The sequence below is a fragment of the Anastrepha ludens genome, chromosome 4 (assembly GCF_028408465.1).
Source record: "Anastrepha ludens isolate Willacy chromosome 4, idAnaLude1.1, whole genome shotgun sequence".
In the NCBI taxonomy this organism is placed as follows: domain Eukaryota; kingdom Metazoa; phylum Arthropoda; class Insecta; order Diptera; family Tephritidae; genus Anastrepha; species Anastrepha ludens.
This window is the reverse complement of record NC_071500.1, coordinates 57296400-57320267: the sequence shown is the minus strand read 5'-3', so window position 1 is coordinate 57320267 and position 23868 is coordinate 57296400. Positions and strand designations below refer to the sequence as shown.

General features: G+C 35.6%; 1 protein-coding gene across 2 annotated transcripts; it reads right to left on the bottom strand.

Annotated features, from left to right (window-relative positions):
* Positions 1–4429: 4429 nt before the first annotated feature.
* LOC128862463 (guanine nucleotide-binding protein G(f) subunit alpha) lies at positions 4430–22614 on the bottom strand. Of its 2 annotated transcripts, none has more exons than XM_054101106.1 (5): positions 21814–22614; positions 12091–12294; positions 11011–11179; positions 6254–6351; positions 4430–6169 (listed from the first exon to the last, which is right to left on the bottom strand). In XM_054101106.1, exons 1-5 carry the CDS (start codon positions 21822–21824, stop codon positions 5476–5478), a joined length of 1176 nt encoding a protein of 391 aa, XP_053957081.1. In that variant the 5' UTR covers positions 21825–22614; the 3' UTR covers positions 4430–5475. The 2 variants fall into 2 exon arrangements, with proteins under 2 accessions (XP_053957081.1, XP_053957082.1); XM_054101107.1 differs by lacking the exon at positions 21814–22614 and adding an exon at positions 12669–13102.
* Positions 22615–23868: the final 1254 nt, after the last annotated feature.

Here is a 23868-nt window from a genome sequence, read left to right as displayed (position 1 = left end):
GTAAATCGTTAGGTGACATTCCCTGATTTATGTAAGGCGGATGACCCATTAATTCGATGTTTTGAGTGGTCAAAAACTGCCTTGTGTGAGCCGTTATGTGAGAGCATTCTCATGGCGGGATACGGTACACTAGACGGGGCTAGTTTACTGGGGCGGCAGCCCTTGGTCGGAAAAAATCCGAGTCATTCCGGTAACGTAGAACCGGCCGCCATGGGAACGACATTCATCGAGAGACCCTTACCACCTTCTTAAGCTCCCGACCCCCGAATGCCGTTATCGAAGTCCAACCACCACCTATTGCAGACGAAGAGCTCCACCTTCCCCGAGAGTCCCGCGTAACCTTGGCACAATTACGTTTTGGATACAGGCCAACTAGCCTTGTCTAGTGTACCGTACCCCACCCCCAATCTATCGTCACAGGAGCAATCCAACGCATCATATTTTCTCCAAATACTTCTGTTGTTGTTGTTGTAACAGTAAGTTTGCCCTGTCAGTGAAGTGTAATCACCGGTCGTCTTCGTCTAGCTCATCTAACGGTAGGCCCAGGAAACTCGCTGTTTCGACAAGTTGGGCCCAGAGGGAGAGAGGTGTTAGATGAGTGGGTTTGACGGGGCATATGAAAAGGTGGTTAGTGTCGTGCGGGGTGCCTTCACATGCCGGACATATGTTTAGTTGGTCTGGGTCGATTCTGGATAGGTAGACCTTGCTACAGTATTCAGAACGTAATTATGCTAAGGTTACGCGGCACTCCCGGGGAAGTTTGAGCTCTTCGTCTGCAATAGGTGGTGGTTGGACTCCGATTACGGCATTGGTGGGTCGGGAGCTTAAGAAGGTGAATGTCGTTAATTGTCTGTCCGTACACTGTCCGATCCAGTAATTGTCGGTTTGTTTTGTCCTGGAGCTCGTCCGCGTACTTGAGGACGTGCCGCCTGACATGCTTGGGAGGCGGCTCAGGCTCAAGCCGGTGTATGCATGGGTGGGATCTGCGGTAACACCTTAACTAGGAACTAGTTGCTTAGCAGTATATTATGCTCTTTTACAGGGTGCATATGGGTCTCGTCATGTAGACGTTGATGTGGGGACATCAGAAAACATCCTGTCGCAGTCCTAATGGCAGTGTTTTGACAAGTCTATAGCTTCGCCCACTGCGAGTCACTGGTTCCAGGCGACCAGATAGGCGCAGCATAGTTTAAAACCGGGCGGCCTTAAATGTCGATAGCATCATTTCTTTGTCTTTGCTCCAAGTAAATGCTGCCGGCAAGTGATTTGAGGACCATGTTACGATTTTGGACTTAAGTGGCAATAACTCCCAAAATTTTAGGGTTGTTAACAGTCGGAATTGGTGTGCCATCGATTTATGCCTTAAGTTGCAGTTTCACCTCCTTTGTCCAGGTGGTGAAGAGGGTGACGTAGACTTTGTGGGGGAAAGTTGTAGGTTCTTGTAGTGAAGAAGTGAGAAAGGCAGGCGAGGTAGTCGTTTACCTTGGCGCACAGGACATCAATGTAATTGTCCGATACCATTATCGTGCGGTCGTCGGCGTAGGAGACCAGGGGGACTCCCTCTGGTGACTGAGGGGTTTAGTCGGCCGCGTATTGCAGTCTATCGGCTAATCCAACGATCAGATTTAAGTAGAGTGCAGTGTGCCAAACCATTTAATTTTGCGAACCGTGATACTTCGTTTTCATTAGTTAGTTTAGTTTAAATGCCACACATCAAAATGTTACGAAGTCATTCAGTGAATTTTTACAAACATGCAATTTCTCTTCCTTTTGTTTGTTTTGCACTATTATGGTCTCGTTAAGTCTTGGTATTCAGTTTGCGTTGCTAAAACGAAAACATCAACCAGCTTGGACGCCAAATGACAACACAGAATAAAGCGAGACAAAAGTTGCCAGAAGATACCAGTTGCCACATCTATAAATTACGATAGTTGATAAGCACATGTAAATAAGCAAAGGCGTATGCGCACAAAGTAATCAGACTTAAGCTAAGCGTGTGAACGTAAAGTTAAGTAATTTAATAAAGCAATGAAGATGTGGTGCCATTAGCTTGTGACTTTTATTTAGCAATCCAGTGATCAAACTCAGAGGAATTATTGTGAGAAATTTTATTTGGAGAAAACGTACTGTGTTCCTCACAAGTTAACATGTAATACATCGCTCCTGTGTATCAAAACAGCCCTTAACTAATTTTTGTTGATTGATTTGGGTTGCTTTTATTAGAAATTGGAATATAGCATGACCTTAACACCTCAAAAGTGGTTGGCATAACCGCTTTGTGCTTTCGTCGTCGGTTTCAGAAACTTTTTTTGTAAAAGTCGCTCATCCAGTCTAACTTGCTTCGGTGGTACATGAAACAAACCCACGTCTTCATCTGCCCACGTTTTTCTGTAAATTTCACAACTTGACTTAGGCACTTTAATTTTTTTATTCAAATGAAAATTTTATGAAAATAAATAATTGATAATAAATTGAAGAAAATAGCAAAAATTGCTCTGCCTCCATAGAAGCAACACATGAAACGTACAATGGATATGGGCAACATTGTAAAATATAATGCAGTTGAATGTCGTTATTCCGCCATGATTCAGTCTCTATTCGAAACATACCGACATTTTATTTGTATTTGTTCCACACCTTCCAATTATTCTTTTGCAAATGCATACACCTGGTATGTACATATATATGTATAATTACATATAATTGACGCGTGCATACTTACTGGGTGCTTGGCCGAGCTATGATGTGCGCCTTGATGTTATTCACACAAATACAGTGGCTCACAGCTTATTTCGTGTGGCTGTATGTTAAACTAAAGAATTGTAAAATTATTTTTATTTGATTTATTTTAAAAAAAATTTAAATGCACAATCAAAGATAAATTATTTCTAATTACAAACATGTATAAATGCATTCAAATTTTTTCTGCTATAGTAGAATATTTACAACAAAAACAGAATACTAGGTAAATTTACGTCACAGCTTATTTCGTGTGTTCACTTTTACCGTTATCGGCGCCTGTAAACCGGTTAGCAATTATAAGAAATTTGTTTTGCATAGTATATTAGATTATATCCTTATTTAGTTTACACATTGAAAGTAGTCGGTTGTCCAGCTTAATTTAAAAATACCCTTATGGGTCGTCGTACGTCGATTGAAAGGCCCGAAATAGTGATTACGCATTACAAAAATGGAAAGTCGAAGATAAAAATTGCTCAAATTGTAAATTTAAGTACTTCCACAGTACAGTACATTATTCAACGCTTTTCTCGTGAAAAAAGAGTGGTTGACAAAGGCCGCCAAGCTCCAAACTAAATTTTTACAGAAGCTGATGAAAGGTGGATATTAAGAAAAATTAAAAAAGACCCACGAATTAGTGCGCCAGCTTTGACAAAAGAGGTTGAAAAAGTACTTGGTAAGTCATGTAATCCTGAAACAATAAGAAGAATTCTGCGCAAAGCTGATTTCCATGGTCGTACAGCTCGAAACAAACCGTTTGTTAATGAGCGTGACAGAAGATTAAGGGTGGAGTTTGCCAAAAACCATGTTAATAAAGACCAAACATTTTGGAATAACGTTATTTTCGCCGACGAAAGCAAATTCAACCTCGTTGGTTCCGATGGAAAGGCTTTCGTTTGGCGTAAGCCCAACGCGGAGCTGGACCCGAAGAATCTGCGTGGTACAGTAAAACACGGTGGGGGCCATGTAATGGTTTGGGGCTGCATGTCAACAACTGGTGTCGGAAACTTGGTTTTTATCGACGAAATTATGGATGAAACAGTTTATTTGAATTTATTAAAAAATAATTTACTATGAAGTGCTGAAAAATTAGGCATTCGGGACAGGTTCAGGTTCTATCAGGGCAATGATCCGAAGCATAAGTCGGAATTAGTGCAACGGTGGCTTATATGGAATTACCCTCATGTGGTAAAAACGCCAACACAATCATCTGTTCTCATTGTAATTGAGAATTTATGGAATATTCTGGATCAAAAAATTAGAAAACATAACATAAGCAACAGACAAGATCTAAAAACAGCATTGCAAGTGGAGTGGGAGAAAATATCTCCTGAATACACTGGAAAACTTGTTAGCTCCATGCAATCCCGGTTAAAAGCTGTATTAAAACAAAAAGGCTACCTCTACAAAATATTAGATTAGTAAAAACTTAATAAATTTATGGATTTACTTATAATTTTGATTTTGCTGTAAATATATTACTTAAGAAGAAATAATTTAAATTTATTTATGTATGTTTGTAACAAGAAATAATTTATCTTTGAATGTACGTTTAAGTTTTTTTTCTAAATAAAGTTTATACAAAAATATTAAACTTTTTTATTTTGATAAACGGGCACACGAAATAAGCTGTGAGCCACTGTAGATCTACAGTATCAGCTGATAGCCTCTGATATTGGCGCTGCATGTTTATTACATTGTATAAGTTTATATAAATAAATAAAAAAAAAAAATCTACAGTTTAAGCTGCCTCTGAACGGAAGATGATTTTTTATGAGGACATTTTTTCATGGCAACTTGGAGGTTTGCCATTGCCTCCCTCCGGGCTGTCACTTTTGGAAATAAGAGTTTTTATCAATTGGAGTTTTATACCCGCAGTGAACTTCGAACCCGGGCCTTATCGAATGATAGTCACGCACAAACCATTAGCCTACGGTGGCCGAATGTGCCTACAAATTGTATATCACAACTCAAACATGTGTGGATATAATTTTTTAATAACCTTTTTTATTATTTCAAAACTCAAAACATCAATTTTATTAGCTTTGAGAAAAGTTCAAAAATCGGTCTTCTGTAAAAACTTAAGGTATGAATACACATATTGTGTGATAGTTTACAAATATTTGTTAATATGCTAGTTTTAAATTATTACATATATACTTCAATAGAAAATTCTACGCATTAAAACTAATTGTTGCCTACAATAATTAGCCCTATTAAAATCACAGTTGCAGAATAGGAATTGCTAAATCATGGCGCTGAACAGCAAATTCAAAGATTCAGCTAGGACCTAATACTATTAAAAATTACTATTCTTGCGTTCACTTATGTATGTATGTATGAATACTATTTATGCTATGTATGAGGAAGCATGTGCCACTATTTTCTCTGCACCAACTCATATTCGTACTACAAGAAATCTGACTGTCATACATTTCTATCATCGGTGACTGGCAGTGCTGATGCATTCATTTGTCTCTCGCTTCTTTTCTTCCATCAGCATTTTACGTTAATACACAAAATCTGATGTGCCCTGTTGTGTAAATATGGGATTGCATATTTTTCTAACATGCGAATCTTCTTTCTATACTAGTCTACTTAAGTCTGATCAATAAAATGGAATTTTTATAAATTTATTTTAATAATATGTATGTATGTATGCTGTTTTTTCAGTGAATGCTTTAGAGGTTCGGTCAGTCGAAGAAAGTATTTTTCTTGCAGGTTATGAAAATCTCATCACAGTAGTCCCATCTGCTTTATATTCTGATGTAGAATCATCTGGTGTACATCATTGAAGACCTTCCGCACACAGCTTGTATCAGTGGCAACGGTAAAATGATAGTAGCATTCTCGCCTCGAATAGTCAATATTATTTCGAGAATTGCGCTTAAATGTTTCGTGCGTGATATCGATGAGTTTCTGCTGAATGAAACGTTTCGTCCAATCAGATTCATCGAAATAATTACCCTCTTGCGGTGAATTGCAAAAATCCTCAAAATCAGGAAAATAATCAACAATATGCTTTCCAGCGCGTATCTTACGCTCCATCACATCTCGCTTATTCAAGAAGACAATGAAGCCGGCAGAGGCGAGAAAACGATTTTGCCAAACACTGCGGAACAAATTGAGCGCCTCTTGCAGCCGATTTTGTCGTGAATCTTCACGCAGACTCTGATCAAAATCACCGCAGGAGATGAGAAAGAGTACCGCTTGTATACCCTCGAAGACCTGTATCCATTTGTTACGCTGATCACGCTGGCCACCAACATCATACATTCGAAACTCTTGCACTCCACCACCCATAGCGCGAGGCACTTTCACCTTGAAAGTAATCTGGTGTATGCCAGTGGTGATCTTACGACTATGTAGTATGTCCTCGGTGGACGGAATGTAGTCGGGATCGGAGATGCGTTCGAAATTGTCGAGGAAACTAAAATAAAATGAAAGAGAAATTAAAAAACCATAATAAAAAATTGGTTATTTTGTGTTTTTTCGGCGAAGTTGAAATACTTACTATTTCGTACTGTCCAGTAATGGAAATTCGTTGGAACGTTCGAAACAGGAGCGAATGCCAACATCATTCCACAAAGTGAGGATGTGATCGCAATAATCCTGTAACGACGAGAGATAAAAGTAATATTTTTATAAAATATGTTTGTGCGTACATTTTTAGTGATGTTATAAGTATAAGTAAAGCGAGCGGCGTATCGTATATTTAAATACAAGTAACAAGTATTAGAATATAAACGTAAAATCAATGTTGCATGACATCGCCAAACGCAAAACACAAAAAAGGCAGTACCAAACAGATGGGAAGATACGTAAAGAAAATGTGCGCTTCTTATCTTTGCTTGCCTACTTATTCCCGTTGAACGTAACTCGGCACATTTGGCACATAGTTGTTGTTTAAAAAAAATTTGATTATAATAGAAAATAATTAACTAAACATCTCAATGTAACTAACAAAGAAGAAATATTTGAATCGATTGATTCGTTTTTTGGTGTAACAGTACAATTTATAATTTTTTACCACATTTTTTCATATAGCCACACCCCTCGGCAGGAAATGGCAAACCTCCGAGTGTATTTGTGCCATGAAAAAGCTCCTCATAAAAAACCTATTGCCATTCGCAGGCGACATAAAACTGTAGGTTCCTTCATTTGTGGAAAGGAATCAAAACGCACACCCCACAAATAGGTGGCGGAGATCGATCAGGCACACAGCAAAGGATGTAAGCTCCAATTTTTATTATTAAATTATTATTATTATTATTATTACAGGTAGATGAACAGAAAAAAGGCATTTAGAAATAGCGCCCGGTTAGTGTTTTACCAACCCTGTGCTTGGTTGAACAATGGATTAATTTGATTAAATAGTAAAAACAACTTCTTACCTCACCAACCCAGTCACTTGGAAAATCACATTACATGCGCATGGGCCATGATAAGCTTATCTATCAGCATGCCGATAAGTGTGGGTACTATGGAGACGGTGTGAGTCATTACTCTGTTTAGTTAGAGAGAACATTTGGAATTTGTTGGATAAATACCTGGAAATAATTGCTATTGTTTAACTTTTTAACGGTAAGGCGAACTTTTACTCAAAATGATCAATAATACTCCGTTACGCAGATGAGTTTAGCCTGGCTATCCTTGATTTAAAGTGCAAATAAAATTTTATATATTTCTAATTGAGCTGCTTTCTTGAAATTTCAAATGTATTTCTAAAATTTAATTAGCTGCACATTTGTGAGCGATGGAAAACAAAATATTACATTTAAATCTAAAAATATGCGAGTCTGGTAAGGTTCATTAGGTGTGAATATGACTATGGAGAAATCTTTCAAATGGAAGGTGCAAGCTATAAATGAATGAATTTCACTGCTGCATCAAAAGCTTGATTTTATAGGTTGTGTATTACAGAGTTCCAAAATTGAGGAAATTCTTTTTTCTCCGGGCAAGACGATGTGTCTGAGCAGGCGGCCAAGCAAATTTAAGTTTTTTGTAAGCCCAATACTGTTTTGAATGGAACCAGAAGGCTTTGCTGTTTGTTTCGTGTGATTGGAAGGCAGCATCCCCTATGAGCTATTTTTTCGGACAAAACTCTTAATTCAATCCTCTGCTGTTAGAAGATCGAAGTGGATGGATTTGGTGAATGGGAAGGGGTTTGGGTTCCATCAGGACAACGCCAGGCCTCACACTTATTTCACGACGGATCAGAAGCTTGGTGAGCTTGAGTGGGAGATTATTTTGCTTTCACCGTTTATTCAGACCTGGCACCAAGGGATTATCGCGTCGGCAAACATTTGCAAAATTTTCTTGATGTTTAAGAGAGGCATGTGAAAATGACTTGAACAAAATTTTTGCCTTTAGGGACGAGGACTTCTTTAATATTGGAATTATGAAAATATCTTAAAAATTAACAAAATCCATCGCAAAAAGCGACGCATAATTGATCTACATCATATAATCGTTACTGTGTTTTTGCCATTATCGGAATAAAGCGCATTAATGCTCCGAATTTTTACTTAACTTAATATACACATATTAACTACAACTAATCATACTAAATCGTGCTTCATTTCAAAAATGCCTAAAATATCAAAAGATGCAGCACAAATTTATTTCCCTTGGTGATAATGCACCATCCCACTGAGAAAAGTGTGTCAAGGAATTGGTAAAGGTGGCTAACTAGCAAGCGCTACATTGTCTGGCATATTAAGTAAACTTAGAGCAACTTTTCGTTTCATTGGAAATTAAAAAAAAACACTTTTTTGTTGGCAATGCGGAAGAATGACAAAATTATAGCAGAAGCCAGAGCCATTGCATTGAAGTAAATACATTCTCCTATTTTCGAACACATAGTAAAAGTATTTTTTATCTCCAAAATCGAAAATTTCACCACGCAAAAAACTAATTGTTTCATAATTAAATCATATTAATTTATGGAAATAAATTTCAATATTTTCATTTATAAGCAAAACATATATTGTTCTACTTTGAACATAATTTTGCTGGGTGGAAATTTATTTATGTGATATACTGTTTGCATTTGTGTACGACCATACGTTTTTCCAATAAGTTAATAGTTGCAAGCGCATCCCAAAAGGTGACAGATGGTTTTCCATTATAACGTCCAATTAATTTAATTCAATTTTCCAACTAACTAAAGAACCCATTATATTGCACTGTGTGTATATTTATACTAACATATGTATGTATGTGTATATGTGCTTGTCCATACTTCAAAATCAATGAAATGTAAAAGTCGAAGTATCCACTTACGATTACAGTTGACGTAAATATTAAATATTTGTATACTCGTATGCATACATACGTATACATAAATGATTTCTTTGGAAAAACACAATGCAAATATTAAGTACAGTGAACCAAAAAAAAAATCGGGACACTTGTTTGCTCTGACTTCAATCCTCTATAACGTGAGAACAGTTCAATCAATTTTCAAAAGGCAAAAGCCAATATAAAGTATTTAATTCAGTATTTTATTATAAAAAACGAAAATAAAAAAATTTTCTTACTATTACGACGTTTTCCAGTAAACAAAACAATATCGTAATTTTACAACTCAAACATAAAGTCGGACAGTAATGGAAATATGGAGAAAAAGGAAAATTGATGAACTAATATTTTGTGCAGTATTCCTTTCCATGGAGTCCACTAGGGTTCTCTTGGAACATTTTCCCATATCTCTTCATGGGTGATTTTAATTAATTTTTACTACTAATCTGCCACGGCTGTCGGTTCCGAACGAGTTGGTGCGTAATTAGAACGTACGTTCGAATCTCGGTGAAGTACCAAAATGAAGAAAAAAGGTTGTTTCTAATAGCGGTTCCCTCCTCGGCGGGCAATGACAAACCTCCGAGTGTATTTCTGCCATGAAAAAGCTTCTCATAAAAAACATCTGCTGTTCGGAGTCGGCTTGAAACTGTAGGTTCTTCCATTTGTGGAACAACATCAAGACACGCTCCACAAATAGGAGAACGAGCTCGGCCAAACACCCAAAAAGGGTGTACGCGATATTTAGATATAATCTGCCGCTTACGCAATTTTCTTTTAATGTGAGGCCACAAGTGCTCAATATGATAGATATCTGGGCTCTGAGAAGGAGGGGCAATACTTTTTTAACATTGTAAAGGAAACATTCCCTTACAATCAGCGCAGTATGCTTTTGGTCGTTGTCGTGCTTGAAGGAGAACGTTACTGGTAACTGTAATTTTTCGACAGTTTTGGGAATAGGCTCCTTCAATATTTCTAAATAATTTACTTTAGTCATAGTTTCTTCAATAAAACACAAGGAACCCACTCAATTTGCCGTCATTGCTCCCCAAATCATAACATGCCCGGCTCCATGCGTCACAGTACCAACCATATTAGACGGATTGAGCGCTGTGCCTTCCTTTCTCCACACAAAACGGCTGCCATTTAACCCAAATAAATGCATAATCCTTCTGTAGGTCACATTTGAGTTAATTGTGGATACTTTTCCAGTACCACTTTTTCTAAGAAAAGAATTATATTTTTTCAATATATTAAATGCTGTCGACTTGGCTTTTTCAAAATTCCCGCGATTTTACGCAACGCTTCCAAATTGTGGAAATTAACTTGGAAAAAAAAAAAATCTGTTCGGGATCAATTTTTCTTCCAAATACTAATCAGTTAAGCGTCAACGACTTTTGGTTCCAATAAGATGGCATAACTTGCTGTACAGAGCGCTTAGAAATCGATTTACTGCAATTTTCCATCCACCCTTGACGCCATACGCCCAATTTTATTAGAAAAATGTGTCAAAAAATATCCCACGGCGGATATATGGCGGGTATAAAAAAAAAAATACCATGAAATTATCTACAAGGTTATAAGAAAAAAAAAAATCATTCCAATAATATTTCTGTCTTGTATTATTGTATAATTTAAAGTATTTAAACTCTTAAGTAAAATAAAATGTAATATAAAAAATAAAATAAAATAATAAGTTAAGTTTAAAAGGGAGTGAAATTAGTTCGATGCAATCGATTGGTTTTCCTTTCCAGCCTTGCCGTAACTTTGGTACTAGCAAATTTATTTTTGTGAGGCAGTTCAGAAGAAATACCTAAAGCGCACTTTAGGGCTAGGAATAGTTTATCGGACCGGTTAGTAAAGTTTATTTCACTGGTTAGATGAGAAAACGACCCTAATTAGTATTAACTATTGTTCCCTTATACTTGAGTACCAAAACTAATTTATAGATTTGAAAACATAGGTACATACCTCATTTATATATTCCGGCGCCTGATCTCCCAATGAGAGTATATATTCCGCACACTTCCGACTTGCTATACTTTGATACTGTAGACCAAGAATAGCCATGTGTTGCACCAACTGATACATTGATTCGTGAATATTTTGATAGATTTCAGGGATTTTATCACAACGTTCTCTGCAAATAAAATAAAAAAATACATTAATATATACCAAGTATAAACACATGCATACATATATACATATATATATACATATATATATACATATATATATATATATGGATGTAGAAGCTTAAGTATAATTTTTTTTCAAATATAGGGAAGGCGTAGGAAAAAATATGGCTAAACATGCTTCATATTCACTCAATACCCCACGAAATCTGGATCTGTATCCACCGTGGGAAGCAATTCGTAACCTATAAATGTATGTACATATGTCTATTATAAATATTCTGTTTGGATAAGCCGTAAACTTCTTACTTCATATTTCCTGCTACTTAATTTATGCTCTCTGCTGTCTTTTATTCTCATTACAATTGTTTCTTAATTTGTGTCGTTTGCGTTTCTTTGTTTCATTCATCATCATTTACGTAAACTTAATTGTTTTAAATTAATATTGGGTCAAGTCTATCGGGGCAAAAGTTTTGAGTATTTGAGGGTCCCTTGCTCCAGACCGGGATTCATGTTTAGAAGCGTCTTTCTGAAATTTGTTATTTTTGGAGTGAGTGTACGCCATAACTCAAAAGCTACTGTACCAATCGTGAAATGTTGCACAGTACTGTATACCTAGAAGATTAGTTTTACAATAATAAATTTGCCAATTTTTTTAGCGAAAATCGGTTTCTTGGTTTTCAAGTACAACGAAAATCCAATCAAAATTGTCATCTCAGCTATCAGGCGTTAACTATAACCGGGTTAAGTACTACTTTATATTCGCGCAGGTTCTCTAATTCACTTCGATTGAATTTCATTGAAATTTCCTGGCATTTACATTGAAGTTAATTGGGAAATGAATTGTAGAACCTGCCCGATTAATCATAAAAGTATTGGGAAATAACTCTTGTTCTTCATTATAAATCCAACTTACTCATCTGTGTATCCATTTATATGCAATATACGCATTTGTTTGATAATAGTTGTCTTGCCAGATTCTGCTGTACCCAACAACAAAATTTTCACGGCTTCACGAAACGATTTACGTACTTCGGTAAATTGTTGCTCCACATCCTGTGGCGTTGTATGAAATTCGTCGGGACCTTGAGGCTTCGTGTGACGTAAACAACGTAAAAGTCTAAAAATAATAAGGAAAAATTAATATAGGAAGCAAAAAATAGGCGCATGCATGCATATGTACATATGTATGTATATCAATATATGCCAAAAAATTTAAATAAATATGTACACACAATTTTTTCTACTAATTTAGTAAAAAAACAAATAGTGGATCGCGTCACAGCTCTATTGGCAACGAAATCTCTAATTTCAAGCATAGATATATATGAAGGTGTATAATAATTCTTTGACAAAAGTAATTTTGTGTATTTTGCTCAGGTAGAAGTTCATATGTAGGAGTACATAGATGCATACATAGATATGGGATGAATGTGATTCTGCGTTGGTGTTAGAATTGTTTTATATCAATTTGCAGACGAAAGATTATATTACCAATATAGCTGGTACTAATGTGTGGTTCCCGAACGCTTGAACAAATCGGAATTTTTCCATTTCGGCAATTGAAATTGACTGCCAAAACATGATGAATGATACACCTAATGCTATGTTTCCACAGCATGTAATTGGCTCTCTAAGCAAATTGCGAGTTACTCTGTTTCCACAGCGCATCCGTAATTCACTTTGGTAGCTCTTTTAATTGTTCTTGATCTTTAAAAGAAAGCTTCCAGTGCGCTGGCAGTCCGTCTTGCAGAAGGATTGGGTTATAAAATAAAAATATTCACAAGTTCATATAAACTTTTCAAAGGACTTGCTTTCTTTCATGTTAAACTTTCAGAGGTTAATGATAACTTCAGAGTTCTTAGAAGATGCAGTTGCTGGACATCTCCACTCCTCCTCGATATAATTGTTATTTTTTTAACAAAGTCTGTTTTTGCTTACAGTGTTGTAAAATAACTTTTACTAGTTATTATTTAAGGTTGGTTCAAATAATTTCGATAAATTTGACAGTTAACTTTTCACAATTAATTTCAATAAATTTCCGATAAAAATTAGAAAAGACAATTTGTTCGTAATTCGAAAGGTAATTGGGATTGAATTACTTACAAATAAGGTAATTCGCTCTCAAAATTTTGTATAGCAAATTACGAGAGTGCGAATTACGAATCAGAAAGCGAAGTACGTGCCGTGGAAACAGTGCAATTATGCCGAAAAGTTGGAATTAAACGGAAAGATTTAACATTTTTTGATGGGTATGAAAATTTTGAAATTGATCGCAAAAAATTATTTATGCATTACATTTTTCTTGCGTGATATATTTTCTTTGCATATTGAGAGTTACATATTGAAAGCGTATAAGTTTACATTAACAGTAGGTCGCGAGCGTAATAGTTTCAAAAAAATTATATTGAGAATCTTGTGTAACAATCACATATGATTTCAATCTGTTATTCTTGCATTCGATTATGGTACTACCACATTTGGAGGAGACCATTGGCATCCCCCACATTCTCTAAAATTCTGTTATTTTCCCATTTATATTAATAATATCATTAAATCGATTTCGATATACGTTATTGAGTTCTTTGACAATTGAAATGATTTCCATTAGTACTCGTATAATCGAAAAGTGATATAATGCCCGATTGGGTGGATTCAAGTGAAAGAGATATACCTACATAACTTTGCCGTGACGTAAATGCAATAAGCGGCACGAGAGAATTTAGATGAGAGTGCCAAAATAGCCAGCGATAGCAAACAAACGGGAAAATTTAGGTTAGGTTAAAGTAAACAAGGTAGATAATAGAAATAAGAGGCGAAAGAAAAAAGTTGTTTGTAAATATAAATATGTAAACAAACATCAACAATTACGTAAGAAAGCGAGAAGCGGTGCCGCATCATGCACAACCTTCGGTATTACTATATTTCAACCGCGAATCCAACCCATTAAATTTAATCATATGTTATTTAGATAGTGAAAGCTCTTTTCCGCTGGAAATCTTGACAAAAAGTCAGGATCATATCCCCGTGTCGTTATATTTTAACGACTTTGGGAAATATTTCAAACTTAATTGAGTAGCCCAAACAGTGCGTTTATCGACAATAAGTCAAGTTAACGGACCCAATAACGATATAGATAAAAAATTAATTTTTGTTATTTTACTGAACTTTTTAAAAAAAAATCACTATTGCGATTCACTTTATCTTTTGCAAAAAGGCATGGCTGACGAAATGTCAAAGTAAGTAAATTAGATGGTAGACAATTCGAATGAATCAAAATTTAATTACTTTCAGTGTAGCGATAAGCAGTATTAGGCAACAGTTAGTACTCGTAGTAGGTAAGGTTTTAGAGCACTATTTTATGTAGGGGTGTGAAAATGCCTCTTTATCATAAAAATTTACTACCACCATTGCTGCAGAAATAAAAAAGTTGAATAGCTTTTCGAAAAAATTATCTAAGAGTTTTTATAGCACCTTATGATGTTTTTTTTCAAAACAACAAGCCTTCGTACATACATACATATGCCAAATGGTTGCAAGTAATAAAGTTCTTAAAGTTTACGTCTAAATCTTTTGAAGAGTGGCAAGGAGACGTTTCAAAGAATAAGCCTTAATTTTGTTATTGTTTCGTAAGGTGTGCTACTTCATCCTAAGAAAAGGTGAATTTTGACATATTCAGAAAAAATTAGGTGAAAACTTGAAAAACGTCTACAAGAACAGTAATAGTCATTTGACCGATCATATGATGGTCACTGTTGGTGGAAATATTTGGTAATGCTCAGAGTAAATTTTGAACACACACTTAATGTGAGAAAGTTGACAGATAAGTGAGAATAAGTGTGATTTGGCGAGTTTTTTTAACGTATGGTTTGCATTACTGCTCACTCAAATGCATTTTTGTAGTTAACGATGAGGTAAGTATTCATCAGATGTGTCAAATCACAATTGATATAATTTTTAGGTACAGTTGACTAATCAAACTTGAATATCCCACAAATAAATGAGAATCGAAAAGTTATATTTTTTCGCTTTAATTTCTTAAACTTCAAAAATAATTATCACATATTTTTACTTTTATTCGAACTCTTGCAGCGCGGCCTAGGACTGTTATCCGAGAAACCGAGTGCTCCACTTTTCGCAATCATGCATTATTTTGTTCTGGTTCGTTTTTTTCCGAATTATCAGTTATCTGGAAAATTTATTTTTCAATAGTTTGTCTGGAAAATTAAAAAAAAATACAGGGGTCTCAAATACTACACCAATTTTTAATGCGTGTGCTTTTACGCTGCACAAAACAATCACCTATTTAGAATTCTCACATTATTTGTTTCACTCACACTTGTATATGAAACATTTTTTGAACTAAAATCAAAGAGCCTTATGCTTTCTTTTATATTAGTGTATATTCAATGCAAAAATATTGAAAGTATTTGCTATAGTAAAAAAATTGTGCATACATCAGTTTCCATCCAGCTAGAACCTTGTTATTTTTTTGTGGTATCATAGAGTGTAATCAATCAATAAATATCTCTTTCCAACTAAAAGCCATTTACAAATATAGAAAACCTACTCATCAGACTGCTGTAATAAACATTGTGTAGGCGGCTGAGTCCTTATCTATATAAGCATGCATGCACACATTCATATATGTTCTATATATATATATATGTGTAGATATATGCCCTAAAAAGAATTTCATTTTGTCAAAAATAATAATAACAAACAAAATTTGACCAGTAGAATCTGCATTAAAAATCGCTTGCTTCAAATCTAAATGAGTTTGCCATAATTCTAATAACAAAAATTAAGCAGCACGTTTACATATATCATATCTTTACAGTTTAGCTGTAAATCAGTCATCCATTTGTATGGTCCACATATGTATGGGCCAGATATTTTCAGGTATTGACGCCCCCATATCCATGAACGAATGAACGAATAAACGAATGCACGAACTACCGTTACTGCGCAGCAATTTATGATACCTCAATTAGACAATTAGCACTAACGATTAGGTAGATATAAGTTATGTATGAACGTGTGGGAATACACCTAAAACAATTTAGCGATTTTCCTTTCGACTCCTACACGTTTTGATATATCGAACAAATGTGTAATTAAAATCATTTTGTTTGAAGCAAAATATTTATTTATGTAGATCGATTACATTTCACGACTTGTGCAGGTGATCCAATTGGGAAAATGCGTCGACAGCAATTTCACTTCAGTCTGTTAAAGTCGATTTTTATGTTTTCGAATAAAACAATAATCGTGCAGATAACAGTTTTAATCTGGTTTTAATCTTAAGTATTTGATTTTCTTAATACCTGGTGAATGAAAGTTGTAAATATAATATAACTAGCAACCCGCCCAGCTTCGCACGGGTATAAAATATATACCATATGTCACTCACTGAAAAAATGATTAAAATCGATCCAGTAGTTTTGGCTTATTCATTATTGCCCGTGGCCCGCACGCGTTAAATTTGGAGTAAAACAATTCCCCTTTCTTTATAGCATGAAGATTTCCTGCTATCTTTGGGATATCTAAATTCATACCCTACATTTTTGCATATTAACTTTTTGCATTTTTACATATGTATTTATTTTATTTTTACAACAATTACTATATTACAGAATGTCTTTATATACAACGTTCATAGCCTTCTTGTCATTAGACAATACAAACATGTTTTCTCTAGAGGTTACTCTTGAAAGAGCGACATACAGTTGGCCATGTGAAAAACAGTCAACACTCAAATCTAAGCCTGCAACGTTGAAGGTTTGACCCTGAGATTTATTAATGGTCATTGCAAAAGATGTCTTTACCGGAAATTGTAAGCGTTTAAATTGGAATGGTAGATCCGATGGTATCAGAGGGATTCGGGGAATTAATACATCTTCTCCGGTACCACATCCTGTGAGTAATGTGCACTCTATTATGAAAGTTTTCAGTGATTTTACCAGCAAACGCGTGCCATTGCAAAGTTTAGGTGGACTTAGGTTTCTTAATAAAATAACAGGACAACCTATTTTCAGCTCCATTTTGTGAGGAGGGAGTCCAGACGGTTTCAAAGAATTTAGAAATTCTGTAGGAAATTGAACAGCTTCTTCCAAATCGAGAACAGTATCGACCGAGTAGTATATTTTCGTCGGCGCATCAATCTTTGAAATAATCAAGTTATTTACTTTATCTACTTGTTCGTTAGTTGGTGACAGAATAGCTCTTTCTTTAAACCAAGATATTGTCTTATAACTTATGTTATCAATGTCTGGATAGACATTGTTGACTAACTCTTGGATGTTGTCTATCAAAACTCAAAGGTTTTCTAGGTTAATCCTTCCCTCACTTTGTGTTAATTCTCCATTGCCAACTTTTAGCAACATCTCTGGAAATAGCCTGTTCTCACGTGAAGATGACGAAATCCTCATATTAGTTTTAAGCTCTAATTTATTGACATACGACTAAAGGTGGGATCTTTTTAGCGAAGCATTTATTTCGTCAGCACGTGTTCCTCGAGTCACAACTGGTAGGATTTGACGGAAATCTCCTGAGAACAGAATTGTACATCCACCCATAGGTGCATTTTTGTTGCGCAAATCGCGCATTGTCCTATCCAGTGCTTCCACAGACGTCTTGTTTGACATGGTAGCTTCGTCCCAGACTATTAATGAGCAGTCACGCATCAATTTTCCTGTATTGCTCTGTCTAGAAACACTACAGACGCTGTTATCATCATCGGTGGCGATTTTCAGCGGGTGCTTCATTGTAGAATGTGTGGTTCGGCCTCTTTCCAAAAGAGTAGCGGCAATGCCGGATGACGCAACAGCTAACGCAATTTTTCCGGTAGATCTCAATTACTAATTACTGTTGTAATATCTTGAAAAATATTGTTTTTAATTATATGCTGTAAAGAGCCATATACATAGATCTATATGAAAACAACTATGTATTTAAGGTATTTAATTGGATAAGGATTAATGTTGTACCCATTTGTTGAAATCGCTTCGAAAATAAGCTATTAGTTGTCGTAAAAAGTAAATGACAAAAAATGTTATTGTATGGAATTGATAGCAAACTAAACGCGCTCCGAATCAATAAAAACTATTCAAAAACTGTATTTTAATTATGTGCGATTTACTAATATAGAACCTGAAAATAGCGTTTTATTTCGCTGTAAAATTGTATGTACATATAATTACATGGAATTCAGTACATACATAGATACATATGTACATATGTCCGAAATGAAATAATGCGAGCGATTCGTAAATACATACATACATACGTCACCATACGATGTAATTCAAAATTAATGAGGTGTGGTGAGATTATCGCTTAACGCCTATTGCTTCATTCGGTTGACAGCGAACACACACACAAACAGCTTTTTTTGGAAAAAGAGCTGCTTTTGTTTAAACAATTTTGGTTAAATAACAAATAAATCAATTTTTTTTTTGATGCAGAACGAAAGTAAATATTTCAAAGTTAAACTTCAAGAAAGTTTCATTTTAATTGGTTGATTCGTTTATGATTTATGGCCGTGAAAAGAAAAAAATTATGTTTTTTTGCCACATTTTGACCGATTGCCACGCCCCCTTTATATATTTCTTTACATTATATAGATATAAACCTTCCTCTTCAATCAATCTATCTTTAAAAAAAAACCGCATCAAAATCCGTTGCGTAGTTTTAAAGATTTAAGCGTATAAGGGGACATAGGGACAGAAAAAGCGACTTTGTTTTATAATATGTAGTGATACACACATATATCTACTTATATACCCCATATGCGGAACGCAGCTATTGTGTTGGAAGTTCGTTTTCCACATAGACAACAAACAATTACATTGAAAAACATGTTTTTAATAAAATCTCTAGCCTATTGAAAAACTTCTGAAATAGCATTAACAACTGACAGAATAGCCTACAATTACAGATAGGTAATTAAATGTACAAATGTAATACAGCAAAGCCATACAAACAAATGTAAATGTGTATCTTCGTAGTGGAGAGTAAATCATCTTGAAAGTTTTGCGAATTGTACCAATGCTTTTCAACTTATCACACAATTTAGCTTTTGTTTTTTATTAGCACATACTTAAAAAAATCAGAAATGATTGAGTGAAAGGAATATTTTTCGTGTTTGTTCTGCCATGACTGGCAGCTTCGTTGATAGTGTTAAAAAACGCGGGATTTTATCTTTGTGTGTATAGTGTCCCTAGATCACGGCTGTCATGCAGAAAGTCAAGGAGCATGGGGAAACAAATTGTTGGACTCTTTCACGTAAGTAGATAACTTATAATGGGTTTCATAAGAGCGCATGCTAATTTTTTATAGCACCTTTTGAAAAGGCAGCTAAGAGTGGTTCTCAAAATTTCTTGTCACTTTTAAGACCAAAAGATACACATAAAAAGTGTATTTCAAGTTAAAATCTCGTTTTAGCTGCTGCTATTGTATATATTTTTGTTTTGATAGCTGTTACAGTTCGATGTCATCTTTTTTGACAGTTGCAAAGTAAAGCATTTTCAATTTGCTAAAATATAGTTGATTTCGTTCAAGAACGGTTTAAAATTGAAAAAAATTTTGCCTTTTCACATTTTTCAACTTCTAAGATTATTCATTGCTAATTTTCTTTATAAGCAACTGTGAAGGAGGGGGTTTCTTGATTGAAACTCGAAGAAACCTAAAGGAAAACGTAGATATACCTATGTACACATTGGATTCGAAAGCTTGAACCTTCTTCTTTATTCGGTCGAAAGCAAGCGAAGTTTCTACTTTTTTAATGTAGCAAGTAACGGAAGACGGGGTTTTTAGCAATAAATAAAGAATCTATAGATATATACATACATGTAAATGATTCAAAAGCTTTAGACTTCCACTTCATAAAATCGTCTCAAATCGGAGCGAAATTATCAATCTTTCTACGCAGCAAGTAAGAAGCTTTAAAAATATATGTACATATGCATACACATTTCGGTGATATATGGAAAATTTGGAACTTGGTTTTGTATTGAACTCGACCAGATCTACAATGTCTACTATACCATCTTAAAAGTAATTACATAACCTCTTTTTTATATCAGAAGTTATGAGTTATTCAAAACTATCGGCATAAACCACGGTTCAATTTGTATCTTCCCTAAAACACAGTGGAAATAGCAGTCGGCCTTTAAATCATCTCACTTAGACCATTGCCGTTCCATTGTGATACCACAGTAGCAGTTTACCTGCTACTCCTTGTGAAACCATTTCTTTTAGGTACAAACCCATTGATCTGCCTGACACCTATACCTCTAAATTATCAGTTTCTTTGAAAAACGACGAGCCAAATTATGCAAAACCAATGGCATGCCATGCAGGACAGTGGCAGAGAAGATGTATGATAGACTCTTCTTTCTCTTCATTCCTGCAGCTTCTGCATTAGTCAAATTGAGATACGTTCAAATGAAATACGACAGTGACTTGTGATCAAAGCACCTAACATAGAGACGTTTTTCCTTGACCGACTAAGTAGCATCTTTGAGCGTCTGACGTCACCTTTTGGCCGAATACTTTTTGTAACGTTACATATCTACCCATCCTGTGTTGACTGAAGTGACAATGTTACTTGTAGGTTGAGAGAAGTTTTCTTACAATCTCTATACGAAGAGGGAGGCGGGAGGTAGTGCCATAGCTCGCTAATTTGTTTGCCGTACAATTTCCTGGTATGCCATTATACTCTGGTACCCATATCAAATGGATGCGGAAATATTCCGCCATATCGTTAAGAGATGCACGGTATTTGCGGGGAATGATGGAATTATAGTAGTGACAACCCCACCAGGAGATTTAATCGCCGCTTGGCTAAAGGTAGTCAAATTTTTGCCTAATCAGACAGCCACCTCGATAATGGCTAGAATTTCAGCCTGAAATACGCACAGCTATCACAATTTGCTTAAGTTTTTCGATGTTGCCAGGCACTTTTTGAACAGAAGATGCATATATGTATAGTAAGGGCGCCCACTAATATCTTTAGGACATCGTTAACAGTTTGTAAAGGCGCATCAACTCCTGGTTGCTCATGTATTTCCCGGCTTTCATACGTGGCTTTAAAGACTGCGTATACATACACATGTATGCACACATGTATGAGCATACGTAATCGTCTCGGATGACCGAGGCATACCCACAGGAGAATAGCAAATCATATTATAATAAGTTTTTCATCTTACTGTTTTGCACTAAACATACATATGTATGTGGATATTACAATTCAATGGTAGTAAAAATTATTGTTTCAGTATGTTGCCCTTCAGCGTTTACAAATAAGCTTGTGTAAAGTTCAGCAAATTTCAGCCTTCTAAATTTTAATTGCTGATAACATTTGTAATCCAAAACGTTAATTTCCTCTAATAAAATAAACGCAAAATATTCAAATAATCACAATGACCGCCCTCACACAATAATGAGCAATCCAATCCGATCACATGCCATGCCCATAAAATGAATCTTACTTTTTTAATTTAAAATTTGAGTAATTTATGACTTGGTATGTACGATTTTATATGCGTTAGTACGGTAAGAAATGTCCGATAAACGGTATACATTTTGTATTTGTTTTTGTACTTGTTTGTAAGCGCATGCATTTTGTACCCACCTTAATTTCATTTTAGCCAACGTTGTTGTACTTTAAAATTTTGTGGAATTCAAAAAGAAATACACAAACACGCGACACTTGCTCGTTTTTGATTTTTCTAAGCAGTCTTTTTTTTATTCTTTGCGCAACGCTTTGACTTGAGTTTTTCGCATTTGTTTTGAATCGTTCTTGCTTCACTTTATTTTTAATGAGTTATTGTCTCTGGTTTTGTGTTTGTTTTTATTTACTTTTTACTAAACGTTTGCTTATTCATAGACATAATATTGCATGTAACTAATATTATATTATGTTCACTTAAAAGTCTTTGTCTATGATTTACTAGCGAAACTCACTTCCGAAACCTTTAAGTGCTAACGTTATGAAATCACTCGCTCAACTGTTGGCAAATTTCCGCTGCAATAGTCTTTTAAGCGAACTCGAATATCAAAGCTCACCATCGCATTGTTATTGGTGGCAATATATTTGTACAAAATTGCTTTCGTCCTATCGATATCGCACAAATTGCTTGTACTCCCGTCTAATTTATGATACAAACAAGATAAGATTACCATTCGCGCCTGGTTGTTCGATCGTTTGTGAGGCTGAAGTGCGTTGAGTGTATTCAATGCACTCGGTCTTCATCGGTCGCCTGTCCTAAAGCCGTTAACTGTTGTGTTAATCAGTTAGTAACCGCCGCCCCAACAAGGTTCCAAACGACAGCAAGCCGTACACATTAATTGCTACCTATTCGTTAAGTGGTGGCACGATCATTTTCGCTTCGTGTTTTAGAGTTGCCACGATTATGTGTGTGTATGCGTGCATACGAGTTGTCTACCCGCAAATTGCTGCAATGCGATTGAATGGAATATTGCGCGCAGCCTTTAGGGAGAGTCTTGTTAGAATGCTTATCGCTGTGTTGCTTTGTACCTACCCCACTCAAATAGATACCCTTACTCAAGCGGTTAACTGACTTTGCATATTTTGCTGGGCACTTGAAGTGTTTTTCAATTGCTACTACAACCATAGTAGACTATCAACATTTTTCATATATTGTACGTTATAACAACAACTATTAGTAATAATAATTTGTAATCAGACACATTGTATGCAAACATTGGCATATACCCGGCAATTTCATCCACCTACCTAGGCAGATAAGCGCTCAAACTAAATTTAATAATTTTCGCAAAACAAAATTACAACATTTAACTATTCGTACAACAGGATCAACTGATTCAGTTATACCACGCGTTGCTAACACTTAACTTTCCTGCGATATACACAAATGTATGAAAAATCAGTTACAACGCAAATCTGTTTAATCATCGAACGGCCAATAGGAAAATTAAGTGAATGATTTAATGTGTTGCGGCAAAAGTTTATCCGCACTATCACTCGAGAAGCAACAGGGGGCGGAAATTATTCGGCCAGTTGTTGACACTTAGCTTTCCTCTGATATCACTCACAACCCCCAACGGCCAACAGTTTAAATATTGTATTTCGGAGCGTCGTAGTCGAGTGAATTTGTGGGCGGCTTCCATTCGATTTGACCACTGGCGCAATTAAGCATGGCATAAGCAGTTTTTTCCTTCTCTAATAGGGAAATACCAAATTCAATTATCGCTGCATGTGTTCACTTGCTTTTCGTGCTCTCGCAACCGGCTTTAAACTCGGCAAAGAATTGGTGTTTTTCTATTCTTCTTTCACGGATATTATCCAAAACTTGACGCATTATCCATATCTGGCGGCTGAAGATACACTGATAAGATCCAATCCGTAAATCGCACCATCTTGTTCATCTTTGAATGACATGAGTCACCTATTGGACTGAGGATAAAGAATGATAATAATTGCAGTTCACACCATCAAAGGAATTAATTGCTTTCCTTTAGTTGTCTAGTCTTACTATCACTTGCGGTCTTAGTCTGAGAGGAGTTTCTATATCCAACTTTTCATTAAGCACCACGGATTTTTAATAGCCTCTATTTATCCAACGAGACTTGTGTATTTTGTTCAAAAGATCTTTGATGCACTTGGTATACCATGCACGTGGGAACCGGTACATACTTTTTTCTT